The following is a 15,509-nucleotide window of genomic DNA, read 5'->3' on the forward strand; positions in this document are numbered from 1 at the left end:
AAAGGACATGCTCAAGTCTTCTATCTTTGCGCAGCCTATCAATAGCATTAATAAAAAGATAATCGTCATCACAACTATCTAAACTACCTAAACCATGGAATATATTAAAGTTGTGATAAGAGAAGTGTAAGTAAGCATATCCGGAGCTATATGTTTGCGATGCATATCTTCGAAGAGACTCACGGCTTCGTACACATTTTGAGTATTCACATTTCAAGTTCTGCACAAACCATCAATGAGAGAATTGTAAGTTACTGTAGTTGGAACTATATTGTTGCGTCTCATTTGTTTGAACAGAGTCATGGCTTCAAATGCCTCTCCAGTCTTGCATAATCCATTAATCAATATGTTATAGCTTCGTACATAAGGTGTTACACTACTTCGGATCATCGAGTTGAGTACATGTCTTCCATTATTTACTTCGTTGACAAGGCAATAGCCACCCATTAAAGTATTATAAGTAACAACATCTGGTTTCAGACCTCTTCTTACCATCACTGCCAACACATTTTTAGCTTCTCTCACTCTTCCATCCTTACACGGGACATCCATCAACATGTTAAAGGTATAAACATCTGGGTTGATGCTTTTCAATACCATTTCATTGAACAGAACCATTGCTTCCTTCACTTGACCCAAACGACAAAAGCCGTGAATAACACTGTTGTAGATGACAGTCGGGATGAATTCCCTTGGTAACCATTTCACAGACAAAATCACATGCCTCGTACAAAAGTTTATCTTTGCATAGGCTATTAATTGGCCTGTACATTACCGCTCTAGGCTGAATCAGGTGCCATTCAACATGTCTCAGCAGCTGAATGGCAAATCTTGTTTCTCCCACTTTACATAATCCATGAATCAACGTAGCTAACATGATCCATCTGAAATCCTTGCACTGCCATCTTGTCACGAAGATGCAGGGCTTTTTCTACATTACATTTTTTCTACATTCCTAGTAAGAAAGAGACCATTCACGAGTGTGGTCAAGACTATGGCGTCGAGGAGATAACCCAGTCTGAAGATCTTGACCAATACCGAAAGAGCTAAGGTCCTATGACGAACTTGGCAAACTTGGCAGCAGCAATTGAAGAGGACAGAGAAAGTAACAAGATTTGGTAGAATTCCCACGTATTACAATTTTGGGAAGAGCAGAACAACAGTTTCGAAACGCTTGTCTCTAGCAAGGGACCCCAAAATCTTGTTAAATTGAGTGATGGGCGGGCAAGGTGGCACATTGAGCATGCGATTGAATGAGACTACAGCCGGATCAACATCGTGAATAAAGGGGGAAGGATGCATGCGATTGAATGAGGCAACAGCCTCATGAACAATGGGAATAAATGGGGGAGGAGGATTGAATGAGGCAACAGAGTCATGAACACCGTGAATCAATGGGGGCGAAGAGTGAGTGTGAAGCTTTGCAGAGTAAGAACGTGGGAAGAGCACATACCTTACCCTTGTGAATGACATCTTCTCCCAAAATTGAAATAGGTTTAGAGTTTTAGAGGTTTCAGTGAATTGATGGATGAACGAATTGCTTGTACTAAGCCCAGTAATAGGGCTTAAAAAGTTGTGTGGATAAGGAAGCTTATGGGCCAAAAGTTATGTGAGTTAGGGTTAAAGTCTGCGCCTTATGGTCTACAATTTGTCTGTTCTTAAAAAAATATAGATTTGAGAAAATATAATACGGATAACTCTGATTATTAGAGTATTTATTAAGAATATTTATTTGATATAATATTTTTTATTATAAATTTTTACACTAATAAATTTTTTTTAAAAATATAAAATAAATTTTGAATAATACTAAGAGGATGTATTACTTTAGGATTTTATAGAATTTTAAAATTTTTTTAAGTAAAAAAGTCTATTGGTATTTAATCAAAATTTTATGTCACTTAAAAAAAATCTAATGGTATTTAATTTGAATTTGTACAGGATGATAGTATTGTTTTTAATTATATAAGTACTTATTAGGTGAGATATAAATTTAATAAGTATTTTTATCTATGATTATTTATATAACTATATTCCAACATATTATTATTATTATTATTTATTTATTTATTGGATATAAATTTAATAATTATCATTATTATTATCATCGTCATTATTATTATTATTATTATTATTATTATTATTATTATATTACATATGTAATTAAGTAAATATTTCTTGATGTATTGTGGATTTTCTATACGCTAATTTTCTAATTAAGATGTAAGATATCATCTACAAGATTTTACAGGTCAGGGTAATAACACTGAAAATGAGAAAAAAAATTTTAATCTTCGTGTCATACGTATTTAAGGAATGTGATCGATAAAATATTTGGTATTTTTAAGTTAAGGTTCATAATTTTTAAGTTGACACTCTATTTTTATTTAAGACACAAGTATAATTTATGTTAACATATGCAGCACTACATAACTTTCTTCGTAAAGAATGTCATTTTAATAAATTTTCAATTGAACCGATGGAAACCTTCATCTTCAACATTATCGTTTATTAAAAATTATAATTTTGAACCTATTATTCAAATCCGGAAGCAAGAGAGAAAAGACAATAATGCTTGAAGGACTAGTATAACTATGAATATGTAGGTGAATGTTATTTAGAAAGATATGATATTATAGAAAATTATTATTATTATTATTTATTTAGTCATTGTTATTTTTTATTATTTTTGTCTTTCACTCTTTTTAAATTTAAATGTATAAAAATCTTGAACTCTTTATGTAAAAATTCACAAAATTCTACAAAGTTCTGCAAAATCCATTAAAATCCTGAGTTAAAAGTCTTGCAAAATCTATTAAAATTTTAATTTTAAAGTTTTGCAGAATCCTGCAAAATTTTAAAAATTATAAAAATCTCAAAAATCTTTTACAATCCGCAGAACTTTCTTCAACTAAAAAAATCTTTTTAAAATCCTAATCTAATTTACCCCCTAAATATTTATAATGATTGTTGTTATTAAATAATATTAATAAAAATATAATTATTTATTATCAAATTTTCATTCTTTAAATTTATTTTAGGTCTCAATTTTTTATCTGTCGAACAATATTAATAACATATACTTTTGAATATATTTTTTAATATACATTTTAGGATTAAGTAATTTTTTAGATTAAAATATTTAACTTGTAAATTGACTATCTTTTGTAATTTAATTTAATTTTTTAAGAAATTGATCAATCACAAAAGATATATTAATAAAAACTGTTAAAAAGTATATTATTACTTGTATTATACAAAACATATACTAAATAATATTATACTTAACTGCGAACAACTGTGATCTGTAGTTTCTATTACAGAATTCATCATCAATAATTACAGTTAGTTTATTTTATTACTTGTATTAAAGAGTTTACAGAACCTGTTATGATAAAGATGTAAATGTGATTATTTTTTTGATGAGTGCTTTCCCAATTATAACAAAAAGAAAGATCTTTTTCTCTTAGCGCTGACAGAAATAAAAAAACCCAATTAATTTTGAATATTAGATAAAAACATTTACCTTCGTGGTACATTTGTAGGAAATAGTTATATCCAATACCCAAAATTATTAAATACAGATTGAAGATAGTTGGAACACAAATAGGTAAATGGTTATATCAAATATCCAAAATTAAGGAAAGATTATTCAGGAGCGTGTTGAACAACACGTGCTTTCAAGATGTATATTATCTGTGTTACCTTTGCTCATATCTCAAAGAAACTAAGCAACTAGTCACTGCAGAATGACCAAATGTTCTTAATTATAAATTAACAATAACTGGAGTTAAAATTTTGGTACCAATAGAGATTGAAATAACTTCCACGCACAGCATATCCTTTATGAAATAGTTTAATAATAATAAAGTTAAATGGTTGAAACTAACTTAAATTTAAATTATTACACTAATTAATAAGTTTTATTCTTCATTTTATTTTAAAAAAGATAACTTATCATTACAAATTTAAAACTTTAAATCTCTTCTATCTAAATATATTTTATATGAAAAATATATGACTTAGAATCTATTATACTCTAATTAAAGTGAGGGTGAACATGGTGAAGCCATTGAAAAGAGAAGAGAATTTAAGAAAGATTGTTAATAATTAATTGAGTTTTGAGAATAAGAAGTTAAAAGAAAAAAAAACTCCCACCTCCATTAAAATTTATGCAAAAAAAGAAGAATGAAGATAATGGAATTAGAGGTGAAGGTGAAAGGGGTGGATGAATCACAAAATTAAGATACAAACCAAAAGTCTATCCTAAATTTATAAAAATACTTTTGACTCAAATTTGTAAATTAATTTTTATGTATAAAATTTTGTAAATTAATTTTTACAAATAAAAAAATTTATAAATCAGTTTTCATACTACATTTATTCTCAATTTAGTTTTTATTTATTTAATTTTATTTACTCTAAACTAAATGACAGTAATTAAATTGAAAATAAATGTATGTATAATTTTATACATGTAGTGACTAACTAACAAAACATTACTTAAGCCTAAATTAAATATTATTTATGTTAACTCTTGCTCATGTTCTTAGAAACTAAGTATAACAAATCATTACCTAAGGCTAAGAATGATCAAACTCGTTATATATAAATTAACCCGTTACATAGACTTTAGTAACAATATCTGTTTAGTAGAGTTGAAATTTTGATTCCATATATATATATATATATATATATATATATATATATATATCAATGATTGTGCTGTAACAAACTGAACAATTAAGAATAAGCATATTAAATCAAAGTAACGTGACAGTGAGCTCATCACATAGTACTTGAAAATATGAAATTATAAAATTGGTGGTAGTTATCAAAATTCAAAATAATATGAACCTAGAAAGCATCTAAGACTTTATCCTTACAAGAGCCGCTAGCAACAATTTCAGGTAGAAGTTTCTCTGCCTTATTATCTTCATCCTTTTCTTCTAAAAGAGGACAAAGAATTTACAAGCAATCAATGTCTTCCACTTCAATATCCCAAGGCTCTGCCACGCAAAGTCCTAGGAAAATGAATAAACATAATGATAACTGAAAAGATCCTTAAAAAGCACATGCTTAAGTCTTCTATCTTTGCGCAGCCTATCAACAGCATTAATAAAAAGATAATCGTGACCACAACTATTTAAACAACTATCTAAATCATATTTAACTTACATGCTCATGCTCTTCGAATAAATAAGCTGGTGATAAATAAGCTCCCGGATATAAAAATAATTCTGGGTCTTCCATTCTTTACTTCGTCAACTGGGCAATAGCCAACTATTAAAGTACCAGACCTCTTATTACCATCACAGCCAAAGCAGTTTTAGCTTCTCTCACTTTTCCATACTTAGACAGGACATCCATCAACACGACTAAAGTATAAACTTTTGGGTTGATGCTTTTCAATAGCATTTCATTGAACAAACCCACTGCTTCCTGTACTTGATCCAAACGACAAAAGCCGTGAATAATACTGTGGTAGATCTCACAGTTGGGTTGAATTCCCCTGGTAACCATTTCAGAGACACAATCACATGCCTCGTACAAAAGTTCATCTTCGCATAGCCTTTTAATGCTTTCCCTGTACATTATGTATGCTTCCACGCTGGGCTGAATCAGGTGCCCTTCAGCATGTCTCAGCAGTTGAATGGCAAATCCTGCTTCTCCCACTTCACATAATCCATAAATCAAAATCCAGTACCTAATCTGATCCATCTGAAATTCCTGCGCTGCCATCTTGTCACGAAGATACATGGCTTCTTCTGCATTACGAGTAAGGAAGAGACCATTCAAGAGTGTGGTCAAGACTATGGTGCTGGGGAGATAACCCAGTCTGAAGATCTTGGCCAATACCGAAAGAGCTAAGGTCCTGTGACGAACTTGGCAGCAGCAATTGATGAGAACACACAAAGAAACAAGATTTGGTAGAATTCCCACGTATTGCAATTTTGGGAAGAGCAGAATAACAGTTTCGAAACGCTTGTCCCTAGCAAGGGACCCCAAAATCTTGTTAAATTGAGTGATGGGTGGGCAAGGTCGCACATTGAGCATGCGATTGAATGAGGCTACAGCCGGATCAACATCGTGAATAAAGGGGGAAGGACGCATGCTATTGAATGAGGCAACAGCATCGTGAACAACGGGAATAACTGGGGGAAGAGGATTGAATGAGGCAACAGAGTCATGAACACCGTGAATCAACGGCAGCGAAGAGTGAGTGTGAAGCTTTGCAGAGTAAGAACGAGGGAAGAGAGCATGCCTTAACCTTGTGAATGACATCTTGTTTCAGAGTTTCTGTGGATTGATGGATGAACGAATTGTGTGTACTTTTTACTGTATATCCGCCGCTGCTCCTCTCTGTTTCAGGAACACAGAAAAAATAGGTATAGACTTTTCAAGTTATCTATTTATCTACAGATATTGATATTTTAAGTTTAATTAAGTTAAATTATATGCTTAGTTTTTAATTTTTTTTATATGATTTATTATTAAAATAATTTTTATGAAATGAATAAATTATTATTTAATGATTAAAACAAATTATATAATAAGTATTTAATAATATTTGGATGTGCAAATAGATTCTCAATTTTTCCTAATCATTCAACGAGAGGATTCGTATTTGAGAGTTTGGATTTAAGTATATTATTTGTAAAATTGACACGCTAGAAATAATTTAAATTTCAAAGTAATCTTCGCATCTTTGTAGATATTAAATAATATATTTCTTTAATCAGGTTAACAATATATTTTATAATTAATTATACAGTAAAACTTTGATGTTAAATTGTTTCTAGCTGACTTTTATAAGAATAAGTCTTTTTAATTTCACATTATTTTGAATTTTGATAATGACTAACTGTTTAGATAGTTTCAAATATTATGTAATGAGCTCATTATCACATTATTTTGATTAAAAATTATATAGAAACTTTGATTTTTTTTTCAGTTGTTACAATGACAATCATCTTAGTATTTAAATTGATCCAAATCATCTTTAAAATCAGTCACAAAATTGAACTTAAAATTGGTCACAACAATTTATTTCTAAATTAGTAACTAAAATTGATTTTAAGTAAATATCAATACTAAATCAGTATTCAAATTCAATTTCTAATTTAATTTTTAAAATTAGTTATTAATTTTGTCTCTAAATTTAATCACTATTTCAATTTTTAAATTATCAATCGCTAAATTAATCGTTAATCATTAGTTACCATATGTCGTGACTCAACAAAATCTGTCAATAAATCGATTTGTCAACAAATCAATCATATTTAATGACTTAACATAATCTGTCAAAAAATTGATTATTAATAAATTTAGTGACCAAAATTTTTATCTCAATTACTAAAAAATCAATTATAGATGACTATTTTTTTTAGTGATTTCTTTTATTTTATCTTTCAACTTTTTTAAAATTTTAAAAATATTTAAATATTTAAAGTAGATATGAGATACATGATCGATGAAGTTAATTAATACTAACAAATAAGAAATCATAACAAACAAACTATGGAAAACGGTTGAAGGTTTCTCAGTTAACTGATTATCACAAATTTTACTTCATTTTTTCCAAATTGAAGTCAAAACCAATCGTCATCGATAAAAAATGGGACGATGTGCAGTATTGAGGTCTGTTATTTACTGAAAAGAAAATAATGATCTCACCCTCCATTTCTTTTGTGTTACATAGATTATAATAATAATAATAAATAATAACATTTTATTAACTTTAGTTGTTAAGACTGTATCTAAGTATTTATAATTAAAAAAATTTATAAAAAAATATAATTATTATATTAAAATTATAAAAATATAATAAATAATTTTTTAATAAAATTTTATTATTATTAACTGCTTATAATATTTTTTTTTTCTGCTAATTATGCACATTTGTTTTCTCAGCACGCTTACATCATTTGTATCGAAAGTTGAAAAGAAATTTTTTATTAAGGAGAATATTGTAGAGGATAAGGTCCAATTTAATGTTTAATGAACAGGTATGGACACTGGACAGTGACACCGAAGTAATGTATGGTCTAATTTTTCGGATTGTTCTTTCTTAAAACTAAGCTTCTTCAATTAGTTTTTATAAAATTAATTATTCATGTTTGGCTGTATTTTTGTTTTGTTATTATGATTAAAGTTCATTTAAATTCTTTATACACGTTAACACATGTATTAAAAAAGCACTCATATGATAAGATTATCCAATTGTCAATAATATCACTAGGATGTAAACATGTCAGGTGAGTCCAGGCTTTACTCTAAACAGGCCTGGCCTGTAACATAATTATTAGGCCTGAACCTAATCTGTTACCTGTTAAAGGCTTTATTTTATGCTTGGTCTGGCCTGAAACCTGTTAACAAAAAATTAATATTAATAAAAATATAAATATTTTATTATTAAATTAGTTTATACATTTTTCTAATTTCTATCTATATTCTTAATAATTATTAAATAATTATAATAATATTTATATAATTTTATAAATAATTTTTAAAATATTATTTAAGTATTAATTATAAATATTTTATAATAATAAAATTTATATTTATATTTTTTTAAATTATATAAATAGTAAATATTTTAGTTTTATTTTAGAAATATATTTTGTTTATTTAAAGACATCTTATATTCAACAAATAAAGTTATAGTAAATACATAAAATTGATAAAAAAAATAATAACATTCAAACAATTTGTTGAATCAATTAAAATAAAATTATATGTTTTAAAAAAAATAAATTTAAACTTACTGCATAATATATATATATATATATATATATATATATATATATAATGACAATAACAATAACTATTAAATTAAAAAAACAATTACAAAAAATAACACTTATAAAATTTATTGAATCAGCTAAAAAAATTATTATATTTTAAAAAGTAAATAAATATCGTCATTATAAAAATTGTAGATATATTATAAAATTCATAGATGTAGAAAAATAACATATGAGCATAGGAAGAATTATTAAAATTTATATTTAAATTAAAATAACTTATATTTCTAAATTTTTCTCTTAATTAAAAAATATGTGATAAAACTTAATATAAAAATTTAAACTTAATGTACTATATATATATATATATATATATAATGAAAACAATAATAACTATTAATTAAAAATAATTACAAAATATTTAATTTTATTTGTCTCATTAATTTGTTATTTTAAATTAACAAATAAATGTAAAATTAACTATACTATAATATTAATGTAATATAGAAAATATTATTGATACAATAAATTAAAACACATACTTATAAATTACATATAAATTGATAAATTGACTAATAATTTAATTAAAACATGTGCAAGTTATAAAAATATATATTATTATATAATTTATTTATAATTATATTATTTATAATATTTGCTACATGGTCTGATTATATATATATATATATATATATATATATATATATATTATAATAAGTTTTTATTTTATTTTGTTATCATTTTTTTAATAAATTTTTACTTTCAAATAAAATATAATTCAGATTTAAGCAATCTCTATTTATTATAAATAAAAAAAATTATAACATAATATATTAATATAATAATTAAATAATTAAATTAATAATAATAAAATTAAGAGTATAAAAATATGTTAATATAATTTTATTATTTTATTTTTAAATTTTATTTCATTTAGTTTTGATTACGTCTTATTCTTATTCAAAGACTTAACTATTTTTTAAATTGTTTAAATATAATAATTTATTATTAAATAAATTTATTATTTAAAAAGTGTAATCATGTATAAATATTTTTAATTTTTAATATAATATAATTTCTGTTTATTATAATTATAAATAAATAAAATTATAACATAATATATTAATTTCATAATAACAGAACTAAGAATATAAAAATATATTATTAAATAACTTTATTATTTAAATATATTTTGATAGCTCTATTTTTAAATTATAATATATATATATATATATATATATATATATATATTTATTTATACAGGTCGGCCTGTCAGGCTTTATAAACAGCTCAGGCTTGACTTGTTTACTTAAACAGGCCTTAAAAAAGGTCTGAGCCTGATTTGTTTATTAAAAAGGTCAGGTCAGGCCTAAATCAGGCCAGACTACAGGCCCATGTCAGGCGGTCTGACCTATTTTCATCCCTAAATATCACACACAAATAAAATTAAGATTATCAAAATTTCAACGTCAAGTTTACAAATGCTCATTTATGTATACATACTAATTAGCCATTGACGTTTTGACGATGAATCAATTATTTTAAAAGCTTAAGTTATTGATTTTTAAATCTAATTTTCCAGTTATTTTGAAAGCTTAAGTTATAAGTTCTTAAAATCGATGGTACCAGTTAGGCCTAGGCAAGTATTTAGTTTCTTGCTCTTTCCTTCTTTTTTTTTTTATAACTATTACAATCCACAAATTTTTTAAATTGATGTTCTTGATTAAACCCTCACTTTAATCATGAGAGAATTTGAGTCTAACATTTTAGTCCTTAAGACATTTAAAATATTACGTTAGTCTTTAACTTCCTTTTCTGTCATTCATTTTAATCCCTGACGTCATATTTCGTTTAGAAACCGTGACAAAGGATTGAGTTATCACGTTAAGTACTACGTCAGAATTTCACTTGGCAGAAACGACATCGTTTTTAAAATTTGTCTGGCACCTCTAATAGTGAAACAATGTCGTTATGATCATAGGACCTAACTCAATAACCTTACCCCAAACATGAATCTCACCTTCCTAACCAATTGTTGTCTTCCCTTCTGGTATTGTGGCAAGATTTGCTAAAACAGCCACTACCTTATCAACCATTCCAGCTGCAAGGTCCATTAACTTTACAAGATGCTTCACAGCACCGACTTGCATGATCCAATCCTTGTTTTCATGAAATATTGACAAATTAAACATCTTTCTTCCTCCTAGGGGTTCCATTCCCTAATAAATCAACTAGTAGTCTAATTGCCTCAAACCTCCCTATCCTAATTTTGTTTTTCTTAATAACCAATAAGCTGAAAAGTGTGATAGTTGAGTTCTCCTTAGCTTCTGGACTCCATGTCTTAAGTACATGAATCAAAGGTTCAATAGTCCAATATTTACAATTGCAATTTTGGTGTTATCATTTATTGATAAGTTAAGGAGTGTTTTAACAGAATTTTTCTGGATTATAGTATCAATTGATTGAAGTAAATCAACTAATAAGCTAATGACACCAAAATTTGAAACTACTATTCTGTTATCTATATTGTGCTTAGCAAGAAGGCAGAGTTCTTTTGCTGCATCTCTCTTAGTATCAAGATAATTGCTCTTTAACTGTTGCACTAATTTTTGAACCTCGGTTTCAGTAGTGGTTCGTCATCCCCAAAACAAAAAAAATGACTCAATAAATTAAGAAAAAATATTTTTACCGAATTCTCTATCTGTTGGTCTTTTTCTATTACAACGAACTTCAATATATAAATATTTCATCCCTAAATACAATGACGGACAAGAATTTGGGCGAGGTTTTGTGTGCACTTAGGATAGGGTTCTTCTTCGACACAAATGAGGAATTATGTCATTAAGTTAGGGCATAAAGGGCTTGGATCACAACGACATCGTTTCACTATTAGAGTTGTCATGACAACTTCCAAAACTGATGTCGTTTCTCCCAGGTGGGATTCTGACGTAATATTTAACGTGACAACTCAGCATTCTGTTATAGTTTCTTAACGGGGTATGACGTCAAGAACTAAAATGAATGACAGAGAAAGAAGTTGTTAGGGACTAACATGATATTTTAAATGTCTCAGAACTAAAATGTTGGACTCAAATTCTCTCAAGGACTAAAGTGAGGGTTTAGTCCCTAGTTCTTATTTCTTATTAGTCTTTATCTGAAATCAAATTACAAAGTATATGCATCAAATTCTTATGTTTTATTGAGCACACCTTATTAACACACAAGTCCACATAGCAAATCGGCATTATGCATGTATGTACATAATAAATATTTATCACGAGATACGTACTTCAAAAGTCAAACAAAATTTATGTGGTTAAATTAAAATAATATTATTATACAATGATTTTTTGTAAAACTTAAATGGTTAAAATTGGTATTTTCAAAAGATGTAATTGATGGATTCACTCTTTCATAAGAATATTGATAAGTTCATATTTTGATATATTTTATGACTTATATTTATACACTTAAATTCTATTTTATATATATATATTTACACTAATTATATTATTAATTATTATAATTTAGCTAGAAGTTGTTATTAGTACATTATGGAGATATTTTGAATAAAAATTAGATATTTTTAGTCATTGGCAGTGCTACGTGAAGTTGAGTTTGAATTTTGAATTTAAAATGTAAACTTAAATATGAAGATTTGGAACAATTCTGATTGTGGATAAAACCGATTTGAAAAGATAAAGCTCAACCGAGTGGAAACTCAGGCCACAGCCTATATAAAGAGGCTTTATGCTCCATACTTGACACTCCCACTTCTACACACCTTCTTCCCCTTCTTAGTTATATCTAAACTCATCTTTGAGAGTTATTGAAAATCATTGGCAAGGACGACAAGCTTTCTCTTAGAGTCCAAGCAAGTGATTGAGTGTCCTTTCAGAGAACGAGAACTTTCTTCGTCTTCTACCTTTATGGGTTTCTTTTATTTGAGTTTTCCTTTGTGGTTATGAGTTTATTTATCACATTCTTCATAGTTTATTTTGTTATGAGTAACTCAACCCATAGTTAGGACTATGACAGATCCTACTACAAACTTTATGTAATTTTTACTTTAATGTTGATATTGATTTTTCTTTAATGTTTGATTTTATTCTATTGGATTATATTATATATATTAAGATTTGATCACCCTTAGCATTCTATAGTTAGTTATATTGTAGGCAATCGTACCACATGTAATTAACGGAACTATAAGATAAACAAGATAAGAGGATAATTTAATCATATTTAATTCATTTCTTTCAGCCGTTATTAAATTAACAAACTCATAGGGTCTTCATGGTTTCTCGACCAATTACCTTGCATAATCAGTGGGGATATTTGTTCCGAAAAAAGAATATTGACATTGCATGATTATTGGGTATTAATAGAACTAACGATGAGTAATTGGCAAATATTTGGATACCAATATCTGGATTAAATTAATTAGAACATAAAGAAGTATAGTAGGTGAACTCATAAGTCCTAATCTTATCTCATCTTATCTCTCTTATACATTATATTATTGTTATTTTAATTTATTGTTAATATTAAACTTTATTTTTTGTTCATTGTAATTCCATTACATTTAAACAATCGAATCAAACTATTTTTAGTATTTAAAAATAATCTTTTTAGTACGATAACTTGAAAATTCTTTTAAAAAATACTTTATTACTTTTATATGGTACATTTGCCTGCGAACAAATATACTAACTTTCAACTAAGGCAATTGTTGGGAAGCTTTATTGTTGCAACAGTGCCCGACGAAATAGTCTAAATACTCTTACTCGTGAACTGTCCAAAAGACAACCAAGAAAAAAAAAATATTAAAATACAACAAAAATATGCAATTCCACCCAACACAAGCCAACAAATTAGTCTAAATTTTAATGCCTTTTTTCGAAAAAACTGTTCGCTTAATTACTTGCAAGTTAATTTAATTTCTTTGTTAGTAAAGTCCGAAATTAATTAGATACGAAAGATGTATAAACTGATCATTTTGTAGCTCAACAAAAAGGAATATCCCAAATCAACCTAAAAAATTTACATAAAACCAAAGCAAATTTATAAACTTGAACAAGTTAACTAAACACAATATTGTGCATATGTAAAACAACAATAATTACCTTGTTCCATCAGATAAAATTAGTTACATAAATTACACGACAAATTAACTTCAGTTAAATACTGAATTTTTTGAAATATTATTTATTGTAAATCTCTTGTCATAATTTTTTCCAAAAATTTTCTTCATCTCTTGGCATCTTTTCAGGAATTAAAAGGGCAGATGTTAGGCATGTGTTTGCAAGGGAAAAATTAAAGTCTGGAGATTACAACAAATATCTTACTGATTACAAACAACTTATTATACCATGGTTCCAAATTGATTGGTATAGGCATAGCAAGCAAGCTAGCTCTCACATAATGGAGCAAGTATTATCAGGGCATGGATCATAAACCACTTGGCAAGGATAAGGGTTACATGGTGGATAATAGGGCACATAGCACTTGGAACAGGTGCACCATGGAGGACACGGACGGAAGCACGGTGAAGGAGGTTTACAACCATGGCACTTGAAACTAAGACAATTATGGCATGGTTTACACTCACCATGGCACTTGGGACTCTCACACTTGACACAACTGACAACACACTTGCCATCACACTTGGAATTTTGGCACTTTGAGCATTTGTCACACTTACCATGGCAAGTGGAAATGTGGCACTTGTTACAAGGCTCACAAGGTGGTGGAGGACACTTCACAGCACAACATTCTTTTTTCTTCTTTTCTTCTTCTTCCTTCTTCTTTTCTGCTTCTTCTTTTTTCTTCTTTTCTTCAGCTGCTTTTTTCAGATCTTCCACACTCAGAATTATGACAGTGCGGAACTTCTTCTTCAGCAAGTTAGCCAAACAAACCATGTCCACATCATCACCCGTCACTGCCACACGATCCTTTTCATCACCTTCTAGTGACACTGCAGTCACACCTGTTGGTTTTGGCCATCACTCAACAATAATTAAAATGCATCAAGAGGATTGCAATTATAATCATTTATTTAATTAAAACCATGAGCAATTGAAATTTTAATGACTTCATAATCATAAGATCGAAATTGTTCATGTTTTATAAATAGTATTTTTGTTATATTATTATCTGATTTCTTGTATTTTAACAATTTTAATAGGTGTTTTTGTAATGGATGTAAAATGTAAAAGGGATTGGTACGTTCACCTGGCACCTCTGCAGCAATTTTCAGAGCTTTGTTTCTGCATTTGTCGCAGTCCATTTGCAACTTGATTATTATTTTTTGCTGTATTAGAAATGTTACACGTGTGTCACATAACTTATGCGTACCTTCATGAGAAATTTATCAAAAAAAAAAAAAAAGAAGGGGGAGAAGAAAGAAAAACCCAAAACATTTTGGTTAGCTTATTTAAGTAAACGGATCAAACCTTCATGTTTGGTTAGTTGAAACAAATGGCTATTTCTTGCTTTTGCAATCTTAGACAAACTCAAAGGGTGTTTTTATGTTGTGCTTTGGAGTTGGGCGATCACATATTTGTTTAAATAATACACAGTGAAGTAATACTCTACGTTGGTTGACTTGACTATGATGACTGACACTGTCATGGGTGTGCTGGCTGAAACAGACGGATCCGCTTTTTATTACGATTGTGCGTTTGTCACTAAATGTTGCGTTTGAATTATGTCAAATCAAGTTGTTTCATGTCTTCTTCCGTAATCAACTTTGATTTGTGC

General features: G+C 28.0%; 3 protein-coding genes across 3 annotated transcripts; all 3 read right to left on the reverse strand.

Moving 5' to 3' along the window:
- Nucleotides 1-213: 213 nt before the first annotated feature.
- LOC113866763 (protein Rf1, mitochondrial-like) lies at nucleotides 214-1,473 on the reverse strand. Its single transcript, XM_027501563.1, has 2 exons — nucleotides 1,139-1,473; nucleotides 214-691 (listed from the first exon to the last, which is right to left on the reverse strand). Exons 1-2 carry the CDS (start codon nucleotides 1,471-1,473, stop codon nucleotides 214-216), a joined length of 813 nt encoding a protein of 270 aa, XP_027357364.1.
- A 3,384-nt stretch (nucleotides 1,474-4,857) lies between these two features.
- LOC113866764 (putative pentatricopeptide repeat-containing protein At1g12700, mitochondrial) lies at nucleotides 4,858-6,285 on the reverse strand. The gene is made up of 2 exons (XM_027501564.1): nucleotides 5,301-6,285; nucleotides 4,858-4,949 (listed from the first exon to the last, which is right to left on the reverse strand). Exons 1-2 carry the CDS (start codon nucleotides 6,283-6,285, stop codon nucleotides 4,858-4,860), a joined length of 1,077 nt encoding a protein of 358 aa, XP_027357365.1.
- A 7,879-nt stretch (nucleotides 6,286-14,164) lies between these two features.
- On the reverse strand, nucleotides 14,165-15,269 carry LOC113868027 (keratin-associated protein 16-1-like). The gene is made up of 3 exons (XM_027503580.1): nucleotides 15,203-15,269; nucleotides 14,982-15,060; nucleotides 14,165-14,736 (listed from the first exon to the last, which is right to left on the reverse strand). Exons 1-3 carry the CDS (start codon nucleotides 15,206-15,208, stop codon nucleotides 14,165-14,167), a joined length of 657 nt encoding a protein of 218 aa, XP_027359381.1. The 5' UTR covers nucleotides 15,209-15,269.
- Between the last annotated feature and the right edge of the window lie 240 nt (nucleotides 15,270-15,509).

The sequence above is a fragment of the Abrus precatorius genome, unplaced genomic scaffold (assembly GCF_003935025.1).
Source record: "Abrus precatorius isolate BTA unplaced genomic scaffold, Abrus_2018 Scaffold5, whole genome shotgun sequence".
Classification (NCBI taxonomy): Eukaryota; Viridiplantae; Streptophyta; class Magnoliopsida; order Fabales; family Fabaceae; genus Abrus; species Abrus precatorius.